The sequence below is a fragment of the Theobroma cacao genome, chromosome 3 (assembly GCF_053813885.1).
Source record: "Theobroma cacao isolate CCN51 chromosome 3, ASM5381388v1, whole genome shotgun sequence".
NCBI classification, from domain to species: Eukaryota; Viridiplantae; Streptophyta; class Magnoliopsida; order Malvales; family Malvaceae; genus Theobroma; species Theobroma cacao.
The window spans coordinates 43,788,686-43,811,460 of NC_142641.1; the positions used below are offsets into that span (position 1 = coordinate 43,788,686).

The following is a 22,775-nucleotide window of genomic DNA, read 5'->3' on the forward strand; positions in this document are numbered from 1 at the left end:
ACAAGCCAGTTAGCTGTATCTTAATGGATCTCAAAGAACTATGCACCGCATCACAAAATAAATAAATAAAAAGGGTTCTATATTATCTTTTCCTAAAAGGAAGAAGGCACCCGGTTTTTTCTTCATTTTTACTTTCTGATATCGAAAAGAAAAGATAGAACAGGCACCGCTCTTTTGTTTGATGTAGAAGTTGCATTCAGTGATAAGGTTAGGTTGGACGGCAGAATAGCTTTATCTAACAAATTATGAACTATCATTAGTCCTCTATTGTTGATTGTATACAATTCACAAGCAGGAAGCTTGGCTGTAAAGAAACTTTTAAGTTTTCAGTCTGCATCCTTACTTTTCTTTCACCAAAGTAACCATGTTGTCGGTTTGCATATAGATGAATCTATATTGCTTAGTCCTTTCAATTTCAAGACTTAATTTTTTGATGAGGATGTTTTTAAAACTTTCCCTTCACTACAGACAACGATAGAAAAATCAACCATATTCTTTTATACAGTTGTAAAGAGAATGCCCTCAAAAGGTTTTAAAAGATATAAGACAGGTCAAAATCTAAGGAAATTAAATAAGATTGAAAGCCACATCCAAACCAGTAACAGGTTAGGCCAAACCTTGTGCATTTATTTGCTAATTCAGAAGAAAAATATGCAGAAGTTCTTCTGTTCAATGCAATACCATGCACCATGGTAGTAATTATTACTCTGCAGCTGCAAGTAAACTGGAGAGGAAAAGGTTCAAAAACAGTCAATTTATTATATCTTAAGATGCATTCTTGAAATGATTGATAGGATTATAACACTTAGTTTTCATCAAAGGGAAGGCCTTAACTGATCAAGATGAATGGTAGAAAATGATTGAGCATTTTCTGGCTGGAGAGCCACCTCACCTTCCAACTCCTTTTGTTTTCCTCATCTAATTAAGCATCATCGCTATCTTAGGTCCAGCAGATAAGTTCTGAACGCAATTATATGGTACGTATAATAATTAAGCTTTGAAGATTATGAGTTATGTGCAAGCCACACAGCCACGGGCCAAAAGATCAGTCCAATTCACCATTACTTTCTAAGATATATTTTATATCTTAATAATCAGAATGAACAGAAGAAATCTCCGACAATTGCCTCATCTTCCTCCTTGACTAGTGTTCTAATAAGCTACCAGACACAACAACCACGGAAGAGAAGAGGATGCTTCCTTGACTTTTCAAATACATTATTCAGTTATATAACAGAGGGGCATGAAGAGGATATCAAACCAAGAAATCAGAACAACTGTTGCATGCTATTAATTTATCATCAAGATCAGGAGAACCATGGAACATGCTTTTCCACCATAAGTTAAATTCACATTCAGAGTATCCACCATTTCGGCTTTCTTTTCGTGCAGACATTTGGTTTTTCCACGATGGAGTTCTTACTATAACTACCATTACCTCCTTGATCAACTCCCCATAACATATCTGCCATTAGCCCCATTAGGCCATTGCTATCCTCTATTTTTTATACATACTCTGTTAGTTTTACAATGTCTTGCCTTATCTTTTTAAGCAAGCAAGCTAGAAAATTTTTGCTAAAGCTCAAAGTCTTGAGCATTGAAAAGGGATACAAGAAAAGAGACCCCAAGGTTTTACTTGCTGGTTTTGATTGCAGCTCATCTTCATTTGCTTCCATGGAAGTTTCTAGTCAGCTGAAGCAAGTGTTCAAGCTCATTGACACAAATGGAGACGAAAAAATATCATCGCTTGAGCTCAGTGAAGTGTTATCGTCTTTGGGGCGGAAAAGGTCTGCAGCAAAGAAGGAAGCCGATGCAATGGTGAGGGAATTGGATCGAAATGGTGATGGATACATCGACTTTAAGGAATTCATGGATGCTGTTGGAGTCAATACAGTCCAATTCAGTGACAAAGAAGATGAGTTGATGGATGCATTTGCCATATTTGATTCTGACAAAAATGGATTCATATCAGCCAAGGAGCTGCAGAATATACTGGCTGGTCTTGGTTATGAAAGGTGCAGTCTCAGTGAATGCTTCCTCATGATCAAAGGAGTTGACAAAGATGGAGATGGACTCATAAATTTTGAAGAGTTCAAACTCATGATGACAGCATACACTGCTTGAGAATAGAGAACAAGATACCAAGACTTTCAGCTTGCAAATGCATCAACTAGAGTGGACAAATCCTCAAAAATATCTAAGAAACAAAATGCTTGTGTCATTAATCATTCAGACTGAGTTGAGCATGCTAACATTGGTTTGAAATTTCATCATAACAAACATATTTATGCATATTTTTATTATAAAAAAAAAATAAAACAACCAAAGATGGAGAAGTTTGCAACTGGTTCCAATCATGAAGTTATTATAGTATTTGGTAGTGGGATCAGAGTTGTACCTCCAAACTTTGTCGCAGTCCATAAATGATGGGTGCATGGTGACAAGAGAGTCGATCACTAACTTTCCAATTGAGTCAAGCTAAAAAAGACTTGAAAAAGAAAAAAAGGACGTAGCACACAAAATAAAAGCTATTTTGTTGCATTCAAGGCCTCTCATTTTCAAGTCCCCCACTAAAATATTTGATAATTGCACAAACCGGTGCCAATTGATTATCCTTTGATTCGATTGGTTGGAACATTGACATGGTCCTTAGCATGCACCAAGTTCCCAAAAGGGTCACGGAATCACTACTCTCTCTGCATTTTATTGTCTTTTAATTATGGATTGAGCATTCTTCATAGCCAAATAATTGTAAAGAAAAGCTCGACACAATGTAATGATGGTGATGATAATGACAATTATCTCAAAAAAAAAAAATCTTTAAGAGTTTTTTTCTAAAAGAAGAAAACAAAAGAAAATATCAAATGGGCCTTCGCCTGGTCTCGAAATTCGGATTGGTTAATTGGGCCAGGCTCAATGTTGGTCCACTTACTCACAAAAAATCAACAATTTCCTCAGCCAGCTGATGAATTTTGCTGCATGTAAGAACTCCATGGAGACTGGAAAGCTTCCGACTAAAATCATATCCCAAAATTTGTGACACCAATATACATATATATAAAATATTAACTACATATAGATTCACATTAATATCTCATTTTTCGCTGTCGATTGCTTTCTAGTTAAAATATTACTACTATATGTTATTTAGGGTCTATGACCTTTTAAGCCTGTGATCTATTGGATCATTTATATTTTCAAACATAATAAACTAACAAATTTAAAAAATCTGAAAAAAAAATAAAACAAGTTATGGTGCATATCGTCTCAAAGTCATCAATTTTGTCTTTCAATATTTAGATTTTTCCGTACAATCATGAATGTAATTTCTTTTTACATATTTTAAGTCAATATAGTACTGATTACTGAAGCAATCTTTCAGCTATATGTCTTTCTTTTCTTTAAGTTTTTTTTCCAAGCTAAAGTGCATACTACTATAGTGCTTTAGGCTGCTCTTTATGCACGTTGACGGTTTGTCAAACTTTTAATTATAACTGAATTCTGGGATTTTAAGGTCCTAATTTCATCCTAATTAAGTTGCTTCTTGATTGGGAAAATACTTTTTAGGATTTCCTTTAACAATTCTACCATGCCTGTGACTTTAGAAGGATTCCAAAATGGGTGGCCAGCAATAAGCTAGTCATGTTCATACATGAAGAACTCAACATCAAAGGAAATTTTAGTGTGAAACAATCGACTTCTCCACCACAAATTCCGTTGAACGGTAATATGTTTAAATTATAATTAGCATCTTGATTAAGAAAATGAAGCTGACCATATGATTTAAGTTTTAATTATGATAAACAAGATTCCACATCGATTGCCAACGATCACGTGGGCGCCTCGATTTGTCGTTTACTTAGTGTCTAACCCAAAGTCCAATACTCTATTGACCTTTGAATTAATTAATTAAACCCCCCCTCCCTCCAACATGTGAAAGCTTTGTGTTGGTCTCCCTGGAGAAGATGCAGATGGGGATGCAACAGCCTTGAACTGGTAAGAGATGGATGGACTTGTGAGAAAAGCAGAAACACGGCAACAATATGCCAGATTCGAGGCAATGGGTGCCTTTCACATGGTCTTTAATTTATTTCTTAATCTTGTTCCTATCTTTTCTTTAACTTTGTTAGCCCTCCATGGACTTTAATTGGTTTCAAATACAGAGATAAGCTTTTTATTTTTTTTTTAATTTTAAAATAATAAGATGGTGATTGGGTGATTTGTTTAATGAAATGGACTTGATTAAAATATAGTTTGAGTCACTAGCATTCAAAGTTGTGATAGTTTCTAAGCTTTTTTATCTTGTTTCACCATCAACTTGCACAACTTCTCTCTCTAGTTAAGAAGATTTCTCTGCATGCCTATCTTGAAGACCCCAACTTCCCATGTCAAGGAGACTCATGCCTTTGAGTGATCAGAGGGTTTTGTTTCCTTCCTTTTGCTTTCAAATTGGGTTCTTTGTTTTCCTTTTTCATTTTAGGGTGATCGTAAGGCAAGCATGAGATTTGCCTATATGTTTTTTATATTTCATTTAGAAAAAAGAGTGAAATTCGAACTTGATTGGTTTATATTTTTTATGACGTGTGTCAACTTGTTAATATATTAATTAACGTAATTTCATTATATAAAAAGAGAAGAGGAAGATAGCAATAAGGTAATTCCTTGCGACCTTAGTATAGTATGGCATCATGCTTGTAAATTCAAATTAAGAATTTCCAAGCTGCAAAATATTAATAGCGTACACCAAATTCAATCCACAGCTGACTGACAAATTAACGAACATCACCATAGACCCTTTAATTCAGGCAAAAAGACAGATACCATTTATATATATTTGTTGGATGAGCCCGTGAACTGAACGTTGCCGCGGCAACTTTGAAACAATGGCTTCTCTTAATTTGTACTAATTGCAAGCCGACAAATTAAACCATATCCATAAACCATACTAATCCATTTTTAATTATGTGAAAAATTCAAATTAAAAGTCTTCATACTAGAAAAATTTCGCCAAGAATCTCAATATATCATTCAGGATGTTCTTTGAGATTAAAAATTTGGTATTTATCTTTCAACGTATTTATATACACAAAAGAAGAATGACAACCATCAGATCAAATTCTAAACACCACGGCAAATTAAATTAAAAAAAATAATAATAATGGCAACCTGGTGGGTGCTGCGTTGACTGACCCTAAACATGGTTCTGTTTCTCGGTTTGTTTCTTTTCTAAAAACAAATTACATAAATTCCAATGAAGCCGGCCAGTGCTAATCAAGAAGACAGAAGGGAAATTAAAAATGATTTAAATAAGCCAATTCGTTGTCTACATGACATCTATACTTATATATTAAAATTGTTTCTAAGTAAGGTCAGGTAATGACATATGTCCAAAACTGTTTAACTATTTATTTTAATTCTCTCGACACGCTCACTCCTAAATACACGCTTAGTAGTCTAATTAATCATCGAACATCTCTATCCATCACAAAAGAAGAAAAGGGTTTTTTCTTTCTTTCTTTGTTGGGAAGCTCCTTTTGCCAACTTCCTAAATGAATTTGTCTACCATTAAAGATTAGGTTCCCTGAGCCTTTCCATACATATAGGTATTAGATATATTTTAAATGAATGGGAAAAAAAAAAATAAAAGAGGGAACATAGAATACTAATGTGGAATTTGTTGCAAAGTCTTCTGAAAAAAAAAAACAATATTGTAGTATTAAATTCATATTCTTTTCTTTCCTTTTCTTGGCGGATAAAGGCATTTCATACTTAATCTATTTCTATCAACCATGACAAAGAAGTGGTTAGCAGCAAAGGAGACCGGCATAATCAAGTTGCAAATTTACAAATTGTGTTTCTTTCACATCATAAAACATCCTGAAATTTGTTAGCATAAAAAAATAATAATAATAATACTAGCTTTGTACTCTTTTCAACTTGCATCTCTACTCTACAATTTCAACTCATATATACCTCAGCCCTGGCGGCTAATTCTCCTTTTCCAACTAATATAATTGAGTTAATTATATCGAATCTTTCTATCTTAATTAGTATATACATGCATCATTGTCCATATAAGACGGTTAAATCATGGCCTCATTATTCTTGCCATAGCTTATATAGCTAATTATCAAATTAATTGAAGTCAAGATTGATTACTTAATTAATTATCTCTAATTAAATTACTAGTTGATGGATATACAACTATATGTTTTAAGGGCAGTCAACTTTAGTAAAGCCTCGAAATGGGAATATACAAGGTTCTACATATGGTTGGGGGATCTAGTTTAACTGTGCTTTGCTTGAAATGATTAACTTTCAACCTAATCCATTGTAGAATGACAATTTTCTATTATCAAACTTTTGAGATATCAAGGAATATAAAATTTATAAGACATCAACTACAGGGCTTAATGTGGGTTAGAAATTCACACCGAGAATCTTTGATAAGCCAAGAGCCAACAACAACTTTAAGAAATTGAAATAATTAGTAAAATGAGAGAGAAAGGAAAAAAAAAAACAATCAAACCCTTGTTTTGGTGTCATCTCAAAAGGAACCAAGAAATAAATACTATCATAACATGATCATGATGATAATAAAAGGAACAGCTTTTGTGAGTCCTATGTTTCAAGTAATTTAAAATGAAAATTCTTCTTGGATACCTTAAGGTTGAGAAATTCTTTATTAATGGTATCAAATTTTCATTTGCTAATTCAGCTTCAAACCTTAAATACCTCAAAGATCCTTATTTCGGGTAATTACATTTTAACCCAAACAGTTGACAATAATTCGATATTTATTTAATCCATGAGTTTATATTTAAGCTGTGTAACAGCTACTACAGACTTTCAGGAAAGGCAAGCAATTAAATAAAAAATAATGGCTTCCTATCAACTCTGCTACAATCCCATTTCCATGGAGCTAGTTTTCTTGCAAACTAATGGGAATAAGACCCAAACGAGAGTTTGAAGTTTCGGAGGTATAGGGTGGTAGGCTGTATGGGCTGTAGGTAGAGAGAGAGAGAGAGAGAGAGAGGATCTAATCTAAGACTTGGTAAGTGGCAAGGGGGAAATGAAAGTGGACCCCTCCATCTATGTCCATGAGGAAAGAGAGAAAGCCCCGACAAAGGGCATCTTTTAATACATGGGTTTTTGCGCCCCCTCGCGAGAAGTGGGAAGATGATGGAAAGTAAGGCTTGGGAGCTTCCTTCATTTCAGCTGTTGGCATTAGCATTCAGCAGCCTCTCTTTCTTCGGGCTTTGTTCGTGCAATGCAACAGTGCCTTTGCCTTCACCTTCTGTCTGTCAGCGCCTCCCACGCGTGTGTTCTTACTCTCTCATGGCCCCAACACTCTGGATTATGCGGTCAAACCTCTACTTTTATATATATATATATATATATATATATATATATATATATATATATCGGACGAGTCCGATTCACATACTTACAATAACATTTAAAATAATGTACTCATTACAATCACAACCGTTCATTCAAATAAAATTTAATTGCGGAAGTTTTGAATAAACGTCTCGGATGGGGTGAGGAACATTTCCATATGTGTTATCTAAATCTTATAGGATTCTAGTCTGTTATGAGTCTCACCTCCCTCTTTCTTTCTCGATAAACATTGGATGAATGCGACAAGATTGAACATGGGTTATAGCCCGCGATGATAGCATTTTTAATATTATTATCTTCCGAGTTTCTTGCTCTATATAATTTGCATGTGATTGAATGTGAAATTCTTTTTTTCTAATCTTGATCCTCTTTGAGGTAGATATTAATCAGACTTTGTTGTTTGAGCATTTACTTATTAGTTTAAATTAATTCCTAAATTAGGTAAAGTTACTATTATTACTCTCAATCTGTTACATTGGGTAGTAACAATAAGGATATAACTAGGTAAAGTTTTTTAAATTTTCGTTTAAATGAATTATTAATTAAATCGTATAACTAGATATATTAAAGTTAATCAAGACATAATAAGTTAACTCATTTTCTCCTTGTGTGCATCATTATCGTATCCACATATCTAATATAAAACCCTAATCATATCAATTAAACTCATTTAAACCCATAAGCTCATCTTAATAGTATTAATTAATTAATAGTCAATAGGGTAATGCAGGAAACGTAAATATGACTCACAAAAGAATGGACCCTTAAAGAGATGGGGAAGAGACACGTGGTGAGTTTATAATGGATGTGGACCCCTAATAACGTTAGTATATTGAGAGAGACAGGTAAAAGATAGAATTCTGCAGAAGCTAGATGCACATGGGGGGTCATGGAAAAATTGAAGCAAAACGTCTCTCTTTCTGTTCCAATTTAATTCTGCTAGCTGTGTTTTTATATTTTTTGCATCCAAATCCCCCGAATAGTACTGTGTTACTCCTATAGTTTTGAAGGTTTGTTCTAATAAAAGCAAGAGAAGCAAATAATGCAACCTGACTTATTAGGTCATGTTGTTGATTTTGGATCAAAATTTCGTTAATTTTTTTTCTTAAGGTACAATTCAAATAAGTGTTAAGTTATTTATACGATGAAAGCATTTGATGAAGTTTTTCTTTCGTTATCTTAAATCGAGAGCAAGGAGTGAAATTTATATAATATAAGATAACTATCTTTTATGGTATAATTTTAAATTGACACATTTGATTTAAATCATTCAATTGAATAAGAAACTTATAAAGTTAAAAATTACTATAAACAGATTAATTTATTTCTCCTTTCATGCAGGTTGATACACAAATTAATAAATCTAATGTTAAAATACTCTTACGTCTTCGAACCTTTGACTCCGTTGTTTTTCTTTTTTTTTTACGAAATGATGAGATAAGAATATAGTCCAGCTCGAGGAGATGGTCCTAAGTATCAGCTGTCTTGCAGCTACAGTTTTCACAGTTCACAGAACGAGGATCACATCGTTCTAGTAGATTGTTGCAAATTGAATGATATATTAGTATAGTATATTTAATCAACCAATGCAGACTAGTGCTTCTACATATGTTCCCAGAATCTTTGATAGATTCAGCCATATACAACATTGGAAAAATTTGTATCTAATAAACTGTATAACTCAGCAGAAGCCTGAAAGCTTGGATATGCTTCAAGCTTTGATACCTGGGGTGCAGTAACAACAAAAAGAAGGAGAAGATCGGGTTCACGAGAGTTAAAGGAGGGAGGTTGAATTTCTTTGGCGATAAGGGCTTGAGGGCTGTGCAATAGAGTTAAGGTAACTTAAAATAACCAAATAGTCTTTAACATTGAGAAAGAGAGAGAGAACGTGGAGTGCAGGAGTAGACAAATTAAGAGAGGGAGAAAGAGGAGAAGTGGGGACCTCATCCACCGCCCATCAGTACGCAGACTTTGCGAAACCAAACCCCAATCTCTGATCTATTTTTCTCTCAATATCTAACCCTAGGCCCCCCTCCCCCATCCTCTTTGAGGCCCCTGTATGAGAGAAAACCCCCACCAAACCTCTCCCCCTTCTTTCTTCTCTTTATCCCAAAACTTTCATATCAAAGAGAAAAGATTCACTAAAGAGTTCTTAGAGAAGGTCAAAGATGGTGAATTCAGCTGATAATTCTTTTGGTGGAACCAAAGATCAAGTCAGTTTCTGGGTTCTGGTTTAGGGATGTGGTGTGCCTGCTAGTTCATTAAACAAGTTAAAAGAAACAAGCCAGAAAGCAAGGAAAAGAAAGAGTGTTGTTTTTCTATTTTTATGGCCTCTTTTTTCGCTTCCACTATCCTCCTTTAAATTCTTTTCGAAGCAGTACAAGCTTTACTCCTTTGTGTTTATATCATTGCCTGGGGGTTCCTGTTCGTATATGTGAGGAAGTGAGAGCTTCGAGACTGTAAACAAAGCAAGAAAAAATATATATATAAAGGAAAAAAGCATGGATCCAGTTACATCACATGGTCTTTCTCTTCCTCCTCCATTTAATATAAGAGATTTCAATCTTCACCATCAGCAGCAGCAACAGCAAGAACATCAATTCCATCACCAAAATTCAGAAGATGAACAAAGTGGCAGCAGCAGTGGCCTAAGGAAAAGGGATCGCGACGACAGCAACAACATCAACAACAGCAGCAGCGCCAACAATAATGAAGGCAACGAGCTCAGTTTTCCAGGCTCCGGTGAAGGAGAGATCACTAGAAGACCACGAGGCAGGCCAGCTGGATCCAAGAACAAGCCTAAGCCACCAATCATCATCACCCGGGACAGTGCCAACGCTTTACGCACTCATGTTATGGAAATAGGAGATGGATGTGACATTGTTGAAAGCGTCGCAACGTTTGCTAGAAGACGCCAGAGAGGCGTTTGCATAATGAGTGGAACTGGGACCGTCACAAACGTAACCCTTAGGCAACCAGCCTCGGCTGGTGCAATTGTGACCTTACACGGCCGATTTGAGATATTATCCTTGGCAGGATCATTCTTGCCTCCACCAGCACCGCCTGCAGCTACGGGGTTAACAATATATTTGGCTGGTGGACAAGGCCAGGTGGTAGGTGGCAGTGTTGTCGGGACACTTATCTGTTCAGGCCCGGTTGTGATTATGGCAGCTTCTTTTAGTAACGCCGCATATGAGCGGCTTCCGTTGGAAGAAGAAGAGCAGCTACCAATGCAAGGGGGTGCAATTGGGTCACCGGGTGCAATTGGAGGGCAACAGCAGCAGCAGCAGCAGCAACAACAAGTATTGGCTGAGTCAAACGCGCCTCTTTTTCATGGACTACCACCTAATCTTCTCAATTCTATTCAATTACCAACTGAGGCTTTTTGGGCTACTGGTCGCCCTCCATTCTAGCTAACAGTTTCCAGTACTGAATGATACTATTGTTTGGTTAATTCAGTTTTCAGCTTCAACTTCAGCTATAGCAAGAGGATCACAAAAAACTTTGTAGCTTAGGGAATTTGGGTTTGTTGAGCAGCATTTCAGGTTTTGTTTCTTTTACTGTTAGTTTTTTTCCTTCTTTTTTCCCCTTCTTTTGAATTTGATGAGTAGATCGTATGCAAGCATGTTGATTGAATGACTGTAAATTCATGGATTCTTGGTGCATTTGATTTTATGAGAATAAGCGTCTCCAGTATGTTTCAATGGAAGAAGATTAACAAGAAGAAAGGGAAAGAAGCTTAGGACTTGCACTTCTTTTCACTATATTTCTCTTGTTGCAGCTCCGAGAAATTCTCTCATAATTTTTCACCCATTGGACCAAGCTGCTATTAGCCATTTTCATTTGGTTATGTGCTATCACAATTGATTACTTACCCATATATTTATGCACACAACTCTCCTTCGGAAAAGGAAGATCCCCTAATTCAATATTCTCCCTATATAAACACAAAATTTAACCTTTTTTCTTCTGAACATTTCTTCTAGGAAGACAGTTACAATTGTTATTATGTAAACTAGCAGACAAGGTCAAGGGAAAGGGTTCAATTAAACCTGGCTATAGAGACGGCTTCAGTGGGGTGGCAAACTATTTACGAGAAGCAGGCAAAGAGGTGTGGGCATTACAGTTTCCAGGTATTTGTTTCTAGAGAGAGTCTTAGGGTTTTTTTTTTCCCTTTTTTTTAGATATGGAGACATGAAAATATTTGGGTACTGGTTTACACGTGCACTGCTCTGAACAAGTTCCTTTTCGAGGCAATACCACAAAACACGTGCATAAAAGGGCAGCGACCCAAACAAAGTGGGCTCTAAATTTAGCCTCTTTCTCTCTCTCTATCTGTCTTCCGGATTCAGAGAACTGGGGATTGGGCGGCTGTTCAAGATTCAAGCCAAAATCCAGTTCAGATTCTGTGCACTCCAACTCTCCATCTTAAAACTCACAGCTGGCTGCTTTTTTCCCTTCATAGCTAAGCTTTTAAGACTTATCCATTCATTCTTCTACTATTTCTTCATTGAATTCTTGAATAGCAGCTTTTCCTGTCCTTTTTCTGTAACCCCCTTCCCCTCACTCTCGTCTGCTCTTTCTTCTTTGTTGACTAACTCATGATTTGACAGTTAAAACGTGGGCTCTTAACCCACGTTAATAAATCTAGAGAACCATGTCAACTACACCCTAAGCTCGTAACTAATCTCTTCTTAATGAAATTAGTATGAGAAATGGATCAACATTGGTACCAAAAATAAAATTCGACACATCAGTTACTTTGGGGTATGGCCTTTTTATGTTCATTTCTTTTTGTCTATTCCAATTCTTTTGCTAATATGATCATTACCTGGTTCTGTGTCAAATTATCTGAGAGGTTTTGAATTAGTTTGATTTCTACATTTCCTCACATTTTTTCACAATGAGGTGACAAAACGAGAAATTAAGGCATTGAAGGGAGGGTAGGTATTCCAACTCACGGAACTTGGTATTTGAAGAAAACAATTAGTCATATGATATCCACTAGTTGAAGAAATTTACTCATAAAAATGTAGGATAAAATAACGTTAAATTATTTCTTTGGATGATTAATTATGTTTAAATAACTTAAAATAGGTAACTCAATTTCGTCTTTGCACCCATTATTTCACCTATGTATGTTCAGAAAATCTTGAACAAGATGTACGTAACTCAGAACCTTGTTCCTTTTCCAAACCTTTCAACATCTATTTTTACAGTAATGTATGTAATCCAGAATTGCTTTGAAAATGATCTCTCTTGACCCTTTCCTTCTTCCATATAATCTCTACAAAGAAAAGCATAAGTGTAGTTCATGGTAATAAACGAGCTGCACAATGTCGCTTTTCTCCAATGAAGATGAAGAAGAATATGAAGCTTCTTCAATTGCACGTCTAATTATTATTTGACATTGTTCTGTCGCAATGTACTTCGAAAAGAACTCCTTTCATTATTATTATTATTATTATTTACCTTTGTACAATGAAAAGAACTTAAAGAAATAACACTCTACAGTTTACACAGCAACAGCTAGCATTGGCATAAGAATGAATGAAGAAACAGAAAAAGAGAGAGTATTCTAATTATACAGATCAATCTCCAACATGGGACCCTTTCTTTCTCAGTATTATCATACAACAAACTCAACTAAGATTTTCCTTTATCCATGTATTAATAAAATATATATGGATGGGAACAAAAATAACTTGCTGTTGATGAGAGGAATCAGGAAAGCAGGATAAAGGAAAAGGCCTAACTGTTGAACAGTGAAATTTGGGTTAAAGAAAGAGGAATAAATAAAAAAATAGTAGTGATTATCACAAGGATATTAAACCCTTTAATCCCTTATACAAAGAGGTGTGGGTATACATCACCAATTTTGGAACAATGGAATTAGCCAGCACCTAAGAAAAAAGATTACAGAATTGACATATATATATGGGCATTCAGGGGTTTCTGCTAGAACAAACTAAAAAGCTTTCCACAACAAATCCATCCTTACAGAACAAGTAATGAGAAGTTACTTATATACAAGAACAACTGGATGTTAGTTACCCTCACTATCCATTTTCATATACAAATCATTTGTTTACTATAATTAGCCAACTACACAGGAAGGTCTCAGATAAAAACACATGAGATCACAAGACAACAATTTGATTAATAAATCAGAGGTTCCGTGTGTAGTCAACAACATATTTTGACTATGAAGCCAAGCGCACTCTATTTCATGGCAAAACTTCAACAGGAGCACAGCTGTAAGCACTCCTGCTTGTTTAGATGTGGGGTGTATCAATCCTCTAGTCTTAATTAGTTTAAGCTGAATCGGTTTCTGCACCTCAAGTACACTTCAAGTTTTCCATAATTTCATTAAAAGTCTATTCGTAGCCGCCTCAATTCAGCTAAGAAGGTCGGGCTAGAAGTAAGCGTCCGATGTGCAAGAGTTCTTATGTCTTCCCGTGAACACTCTTGCAAGATGCGGACCAGTTCCCACAAGGCACCTCCGCTTATCATGTCTTTAGCATTCACTTCTGCAGTGTAGTGAATTGGATCGGAGCCTCATTAGAAAGATTTTCAAAGAGAGAAACCATACGAAAGTTTCCAAAGAAAAAACAAACTGACCATGTTGTGCTAAGTGGCAGAGTGCAAGCTCAATATGGCGCCTGATTGGCGAGGCATCATTGTTAGCATTCTGTACAATCCATGGAAGTGCTCCATCCTCAATCAGAAGAGACCTTCCAGTTTTACTTCCTGTACCATTTGAGAACCAAATTACCCCAGAAGACAAAGAAACCATATATATATATTCTTCTGAACATGCACCCTAAACTATGTTAACAAGGCATCAACAAGTTCAAAATTACTACATGACCAGCTATGAGATCAGCAGACTTCAAGTCATCCTCCAAGAAATTGTACCTTGAGTTGATGCTCTTGACTCGCATTTAGCAAAGTTTGCTATTCCACGAGCAACTTGAGCAAGAACATCTGGATGTCCACATTTGACCATACCTAACAAAGCCTTGATACCACCTTCACCTCTTAGCTTATTCTGCAGCTTATCTAGAGAAAGTAATAGAGAAGTACTCAATTGAAGAGGTAAACAAACTGATCGACTTAATGAATCTTTAACAAAGATATTGAGCCCTACACTACTCTAAGTTCTCTCACATGAATGTATCATTTTGACTCCTAAAAAATTGCACATGCATAGTAAAGAGCTCCATGGTAACAACCTCAGATGAAACTAATAAGACAAGCTTAACATTTCACGTTTTCACTATTAGAAGTTTTAAATCTCTGATTCCATAAACACATTACTGATTGAAGTTATGGAAATAAATAGTTGTTGAGCCAACATGCAGAAACTTCTCATAAACTTAACCATGCAAGTAAATTAGGAAATTGCAGCAGATAAAAGTCAAAGAGGTCAAGCAATTTACCATTGCCACACAGATTGGCGACGGCCCCAGCAACCATTCTAAGTGTTTGAGGATCCTCAGCATTAGCTGCTGTCATTGATAACAAGCTAATGCCCCCTTGAGACATTATTAGTTCCTGGTTGGTTTCTAACAACATAAAAGGAGTAATATGTAAAAGTAACATCAATTGAAAGCATAAAGACTTCATAGAAAGAAGCATCATATTGCAATTTAAATTTTACCATTCATCGCAAGATTGGCAATTGCACCAGCTGCCACTCTATGGACAGTCTCATCCTCAGAGCTTCCAAGCAGCCTCAGCAAGGACGTTAGACCTCCAGCTTCTACAATCTTCTGCTGATTTGTTTCTGCACAGTGGAGGTCAAGTTTACACTGTCATTGACATATCTAATAAGAAACAGCACTATCAAAGTAATTATTATCTGGATAGAAGTGATGGATGAAATAGCAGATACATCCACGCAAAAGTCCTCAATTATCTAGAATTAACAATTTAAGTCCTGAAATTGGTTTCTAAATGATTCGGAAGTATTATATGAAAATGCAGGAATGAGAAAAACCAGAAGACGTGTAACTACTTAAAAAGGCAGTGCTCTACTTTAATCACGTCAAATTTAGAGTGAAGTATTGCTACAACAAAAAAGTAAACAAGGAGCAGACAGGCAGAAAAGATACCCTCAGCAGCTAAATTTGCTACCACTTTCACAGCATGAATCCGCACATCAGCATCTTCTGCTTCAAGCAATGATAAGATCTTCTGCAATCCCACTATAAGAGAAAGCAATTAGATAAACTATAAATACATTATTCTTTATTATTTTAGTATAGCTTTTTTTTTGATAAATATCAGTTCGGGAATTACTGTTACCTTGTTCGAAGAGTTTTGCTATCGACGCCTTCTCTCCATTTCCTGAATCTTTTAGCTGTGGTCTAACTTGAGCAATGAGAGAATCTAGACCACCAGGGACTTTCCCAGGCCCACCTCTGTCAAGCCTTCTTCTGGTCTAAAACAAAAAATGCATGCCCAGTTAAAATTTAAAATGTACAATTAAAGCAATTGATCATCAGGTGGCAGAACATATCAAGACAAGCCTCGACCTACCAGATAACTTTAAATTCTCAGGTTGTTAGGAGTCCATTTAATCTCATAAAAAACACAAATGTTTAATTTGCAGTTTAATTACAATGGACATGGACAAAGTTTGAAAATTTTAACATTTACCACCTACTTTATATATAAGATTTCCCCCTGAGAGGAATTTAATCAGTGAATGAAAGATGAGATACAATACAGCAAAAGTGAAGAAGTTTGGAAGTATCGCATCACAGGATCAGTTACATAAATGGACAATGCAACAACTCACAAACTTGTAGTTTCCATTGATAGCATACCTCGTCGGCTTCAAAACTTAGCTGCAATAACTGACTTTGCAGCATTGATATTTCCCCTTCAAGTTTCTCCTTTTGATATGCCTCATCTTCCAGCATCTTTTGCAGTTTCAAGATCTCAGAATTTGTAGATGCCTAGACATTAAAAGTATGGCAGTGTGGGACAGCAGTCTATATGCCAAAGAAGTAGCAGAAAAGCAGAGGTAACGATGAAATGAAATAGAGATACACATATACCTCTGATATTTTCAGTTGAGCTAGTTGACTTTTAAGATTATTGACTTCCTCTTCAGCAGCTTTCCTTAATGAAGTTTCTTTACTAAGTAACTTTTTTACCTCAGCAACTTCCTCAGCAGTGGATACCATCTGCTCCTGTGTAGGATAAAAAGAGGCACAGACATGCTAAGCAAGTTTCAAATTAGCTTTAAGTGACAAAAACTAGAGAAAACATTAACAAAGGGAACGAAGCAAAAGACAAAATATGCCCGCTCAATTAAATTTAGCATTGTATGAGCAATCAATATCATATAACGAGATAGTTCTATACAGGATTATATTTCCACCTTTCTTTCACCACCCTGCTTTTGCTGATTCATCATCCATTTCTCCTCAAGCTTCTTTATTGATTCCATATAGTCCTTCTGATACTTCAATCTTTCCTTCTGCAAGAAGAAGAAGAGATTGAATTCAGTATGCATTCAAGTAAATGGTTAACTCTAGGCACTGGACAAAAACATGATCTATCATCAAAAAGTTCAACAAGCTCAGCAGGTAATTGTTCACTTAGTTCCTTCCACCCCACACAAACCCCCTTTCACTTCCCTTCATACCATCCTATCCCTACACTGAACTTAAGAAGTATATGACTATTAAGAAAACCAATCTTTTTATAATCACGCACAAGATCAAGTGTTACACATTTAATACATTCATGTTATTAGAAACCATGCAGCAATTACAATGATAATATACCCTCGTTTCAGGTAGAAAAACTGGCAAAATTATGACAGTGATAAGCTTTATAGTGTTTAACATAACGGTGCAGTCAACCCTTCTTTCCAATTAAATTTTGGATTATGTATAAAGTAAAAAGAAAGATACCTCTCTCTCTCTTTCTCTCTCTCTCTCTCTCTCTCTCACACACACACACTCACTAACTTCACACACATAGATGCATGGGCACACCAACAACCCAAAAGACATAAAAAAGAAGCCAACATTCCAGTCAACTTCTACACTGGTAAAAAACTATACCTCCATTGCATCTGCAAAATTTCTTTCAGCCTCAGTAATTCGAACTTGCGCATCTGTGGTAATTCTTTCAATCTCATCTTCAAATGCTTTCTGCTTCCTTTCATGCTCCATAATGAGTTTGTCTAATTGTATGTCTAGCCTTCTGGCCAAACTTTTGTAATCAAATTCTTCCTTGAGCTTCAACATATTCTCAACTTTCATAGCCTATAAAAAGCAAAAATAAAGTGCATATGTTGAGCAATCAAATGGCATTATAAATAAACCACTTACACTCTAGGTCAAATTTTGATTCCATTTATATGTCACTAGAAAATAATAGAATTGAAAAAATGACAATCCCAGCAACTAGTCTACAGATGCATCTTAAAACCATAAAATAAGATGAATTAGTTAAACTAAAAAAAAAAGGGAAGTTGTGTTGTAACCCACCCTCTGTCCAAACATTATAGTACTAGCAGTTTCTCCGCGATGACGTGGGGATGGACCTATAGTTATAACCAATGATGTTCTTGCTGTTCCTGTTAAAAAAATCAAAATGTCAGGCAAAACAACTTGCAATGTGGAAGAAGCTGGTCTTTCATTGTTCAAATGGGACTTAAGGTGCCATAGTCTTCGAAACAATATTGTATAATTACTAGATATAGCTCTATGTCAAAACATTCTACAAGTACATTAGTGAGATATGTAGATGAATAACTTAGTAAAATAGCAATCACACATAAGACAAAAGTTATTCCATCCAATATACCTCCAAATGAATCTCGAAGCAATCTAGTAAGCTTTGAATCACGAACTGGAATGTGAGCGCTGTTCTCTGCCAGTGCATTAATGCACTTCCCCAGTGCACTCAGAGAAAGATTGATAGATTTGGCTTCTTCAAGGGTGTGGCCTTCACTCCCTGCAAAGTAACAGCAAAGAAACAAAGATCAGCATGCAGGAAAAATAAGAGAAGATGCTTGACACAAGTTAAAAGGTAGATAGTAGGACCGTCATAAATTAAACAGTTAAACTGAGGGGAGGGAGCTTTGTGCATTCTATTTCACTACCTGACTTATCAATTCGCTCTGAACCAGCAAGATCTACAACAATTAACTTGCCCTTTCGAACAAGTGGAGGCCTAAGAGATTTAGCCATGTTAGTACTGTTACCATTTTCACTTGAATGAGCAGGTTCTCTTCCTTTTACAGACCTCTTGACATGTACCTAAGGCACAAGAGATGAATTAATTGCATTATAGGATAAATGCAACGCAATCAGGATAGTCAACAAATCCATTAGAACAAGAATAACTTAATTCAATTGATTCACCATCAAAATAGCATGACTACGAGAAGATTCAGTATTCAATTTTGTGTTTGCAGCATAGCGGTGAGCTTCTCCTAAGTGTAGTAATTCCAAGAAACTTTGCTGATCTCTTATTTCTACTACGGTAGCCCCAGGTAGTGAAACGTCTCCAGATTTAGGGTCTTCCACAATGGAAATATTGTCATTAGTAGGATCAAGAAGATCCTGTAATGACTCCATGTAGAGCTGCACAAATTTTCAATGATCGAAACTATCAGGCACATTATAAAGGTTGTAACTTTGGAGAAAATGATAAAAAGTTTCTAAGAGAAAATAAGCTTAGACTGATTAGCCGGTAAAAATTGTTGTACCACAATTCATAAAAACTATGACAATATCAGAAATCAAACACCACGATCAGCAGTATGATGCAACAACCTGCAAATAGGAGACAGAAACAGAATCACTTTCCGGTGAAACATCTGCTAAAATATCCTCCATAGCACGGACCATTATTCCACGATCAGCTGTATCTTCCTCTCCAAGTCGGCCAAGAGTATATGTTTTGCCAGTACCAGTCTGACCATAAGCCATGACTGTCCCGTTGTAACCATCCAAAACACTCTATAAACACAAATTGCACAAAGATCTTGTTAAATGAACCAGGCATAGAGATCCTTCATGAGCTATGACCAAACACTCCAGTTATTTAAATGAGCACAAAACAATTGAGTTGGGAACAATGATAGCCTGAAACTACTTCTTTCAGACCATTGCAGGAAAATGGGTACAGTCAGTAACATCTGAAAATAATTTTTATTTAGCACAATAAAAACCAAATATCTTGCTAGATGAAATATTTAAATGCGCTACCTTTGTTGTTGCAACGCAAAAAAACAAAATGCAAGTGAATTTCTATCAAATTGTGGTAGAAGTGAATATGTCATGTGGACAAACCTCCACAACTGGCTTTGCAACAACTTCATACACACGCTTTTGTGATGCAAACTCTGTGAGCACTTCATCAAACGCATAGGTATCTGTGTCCCAATTGTTTTTCCGAAGCTTTAACCTTTTAAGCTGAAATAAATGAAAAAAGCATTAGTGCCTTTATAAGGAACAAAATAAGAAAATCACTTGCAGAAACTGGATGAGAGCTAAAGTAAAGTAATTTGAAAACTAGTTAGGTCAGCTACAACATGTACAAGCAAAAGCCCACCAGCCTTCTCATTTTTAAGGTGGTTAGCAACTAAATCCTTCTTGACATATTCAAATGAAGTGATATTAGTCAACCTTTACTCTTTGTCTCCCTTTTCATTTGAATAAACTCACTTTCAGGTTGATGCATCCATCAAGATGTCATATCCAGGCAAAATAAAACTGAGATGTCCATCTCTTAACTTTTCCTCAATCAGTGTGCTACTTCAATATCAAACAGACAACAGAGAGCAGAGAAAGCCATTCAAGAAAAAAAAAATAGTAACTGAGAACATAATTAACCCACACATATAACTGGTAAAGTTGCATCAAATACCTCAGGTTGAAGTTCTACACAATCAGCAAAATCAGCATCTGCCGCCGACTCTTCTGCATTACGTGGACGCAATCTTACAGCCACTCGAACTCTTCCAGGAACTGAAGAGAAACATAGAAATGTCAAACTAAAAAATAAGCACAGGCAAAAGAATAGCATACTGATCATACTTGTCAAGAAGAGCTCAATACCAGACAAGTTACAATCTTTAGTCTAATCCCTTCTTCTTCGCAAAGACTGAACTTTCTAAGAATCTAACATTAGGCAGCCCTAAATAAGGGCACTGAAAGATCTATAAAAGATAAACAAATTTTATGCTAGATAAACTTTCAATATTTTTAACATGCTAACAATCAGAAAAAAAAAAAAAAAATCCAATTTTCAAAGTGAAGATTGAGTAAAGCCGCACTGAATCCTGCTGGTTTGAGGTGCCTGCTTATTTGTGGCCCCCAAACCATGCCCAGTTTCAACCCCAAGGTATCTGCTTTAGCGGTCTGATGGAAAGCATTCTCCCTAAAGCCATATCATTGCAACGTTGCATTACCAAATAAACTAAATATACAGGCTGCCATTCCAGGAAAAACACATTTTAGGAGGTTTTTTTTTTGGTTAGTAAAACGAGTACATCAATAAATAATCCGATCCCACATTTGAACGACCGTAATACTGTTTATGACCAATTCAACCCCGGAATACTTAAAAACTTATCTAACCGTAAAAAAGATTGATTACTATTTAACAAGAGTTTAAATTGCTTTCATTGGAAAGAACTTAAGAAATTCTCTCCTATCCCTGATAAAAGCTAAGATAATCACACATTTGGCCTTCCAAAAACACACGGAAAACCACTTACAAAATGCAAAATCACATAATGTATGTTATAATCATCGACAATCCAAAAAAGCTACCCATCAACCTCAAGTGAAAATTCAGACATCCGACAATCTGAAAACAGAAACACTCAACAAGAAACAACCTTTACAAGAAAACGCAAACAAATAACAAAACCAAGAAAATGCATCATCTTGAAGATCCCAAACGAAACCCCAAAACTAACCTCCAGCATCATCTTTGGCGGCTCCAAGTGACCCGGGGCTACTCTTCCTTAGCCCAGAAGAGGCACCAACCGAAGACAAAGACTTGGTTTTGAGCGCAGGCTTCGAAGGGTTGGAGTTCACGGACAGTGGCCTATCTATTGATGTTGTTGTTGTTCCTTTAAGAGAGCTCCTATGAGTTCCATTCCTATAATTCCCACCACCACTAGCCATTTCGTGAAAAACAAAAACCCAACACCAAAAACCTCAAGAAGATTCAATCTTTAACATGCCCACTTCTCCCTTGAACTCTTGTTTCTTTGCTTATCCTATGTTTGGTTACTAAGAAAATGTTTTCCTTTTTTGAGCGTTGAGCAAGTTACCAGAAGGACTCTGAGAAATCAATGAGAGTTTTTTTTTTTTTTTTTTTTTGAGTGTTTTTTGAGTTTTAGAGTGGACCAGGGCACGTGACTTTATTTTAGATAAAAAGGGTGGGGGAGGAGGCTGGTGTGGGATTTACTAAACTACCCTTTTGAAACATAAGTTGTTACTTTACTTCTACGTGCGCCTCGTGACGGTGTTTAAATGCGCCAATGAAGTGTGTCGTGTAATAGTGCGGGAACTTTTAAATTACTGTTCTACCCCTCAGATCCAAACTGTCCCCCCCCCCTCCCCCTAACTGTTTATTTCAGTTTGTTATCTGTTATTAATAAGATGGACTATTTAATATTTACCAATGAAAATATTAGTATTTTTAAATTTAGAAAATTAATAATACTAAGTTATTAATATTGGTATTGTGATATTAAATGAAAATGTAACAATAACAGTGCATTATACAGTATGGTATGACAGTACTTCTTTTTGAAGCGTTAATTGCAAATATTAAACCATATGAAAAGAAAATAAGGAAGATTTCTTTAGATCTAATAACCTTATCATGAAATTACAACGTGGGATTTTGCATTTTATATTGTAAAGGAGCTAGCATTGATTTTAAATTGTTAGCTAAATATTAAAAAAAATGTAGAGAAGAATTACATAGATCATAGAGAAACGTATAGAAGCATCATTAGTTCTATATTTTAATCTAATTATATGACCAGCATTTTTGTTTGTATTAAGGTTAAGATTTTATCTTCTCGATAATGATACTGGATTTCATACATACCTATTTGCCTTTTTTTTTATTCAGTTTTTTTAATCAAGAGGCAATTATGTTGGCTGAGCCTGATCATGAAATGTAAAATTTCGATAACTATTCTTTGGAAGATTAATTTCAGTAAGTAAAATTATTTAAAGAGTTTGCTTACTCACATCAGGGAAGGAAAAGGAAGGGTACTGAATTTAAGTTTATTTGTTAAACAAATTGGATTAGACTGTTTCAAATTAAGATTTTGCTGCAAATCAAGCTCAAGCTTCGAAGCACAAAGC

General features: G+C 35.7%; 2 protein-coding genes and 1 pseudogene across 2 annotated transcripts; 2 read left to right on the forward strand and 1 right to left on the reverse strand.

Annotated features, from left to right (window-relative positions):
• The first annotated feature begins 1,530 nt into the window (after nt 1-1,530).
• On the forward strand, nt 1,531-2,529 carry LOC18606380 (uncharacterized; annotated as a pseudogene).
• A 6,826-nt stretch (nt 2,530-9,355) lies between these two features.
• LOC18606381 (Putative AT-hook DNA-binding family protein) lies at nt 9,356-11,357 on the forward strand. Its single transcript, XM_007039957.3, has one exon. The coding sequence runs from the start codon at nt 9,906-9,908 to the stop codon at nt 10,815-10,817; it is 912 nt and encodes a 303-aa protein (XP_007040019.2). The 5' UTR covers nt 9,356-9,905; the 3' UTR covers nt 10,818-11,357.
• Nucleotides 11,358-13,311: 1,954 nt separating this feature from the next.
• ARK3 (armadillo repeat kinesin 3) lies at nt 13,312-21,863 on the reverse strand. The gene is made up of 19 exons (XM_007039958.3): nt 21,365-21,863; nt 20,308-20,408; nt 19,731-19,853; nt 19,212-19,397; nt 18,798-19,019; nt 18,536-18,692; nt 18,238-18,387; nt 17,919-18,007; nt 17,490-17,693; nt 16,799-16,897; nt 16,473-16,607; nt 16,239-16,370; nt 15,715-15,850; nt 15,522-15,614; nt 15,068-15,193; nt 14,847-14,972; nt 14,323-14,466; nt 14,026-14,154; nt 13,312-13,934 (listed from the first exon to the last, which is right to left on the reverse strand). The coding sequence occupies exons 1-19, from the start codon at nt 21,573-21,575 to the stop codon at nt 13,774-13,776; spliced, it is 2,724 nt and encodes a 907-aa protein (XP_007040020.2). The 5' UTR covers nt 21,576-21,863; the 3' UTR covers nt 13,312-13,773.
• Between the last annotated feature and the right edge of the window lie 912 nt (nt 21,864-22,775).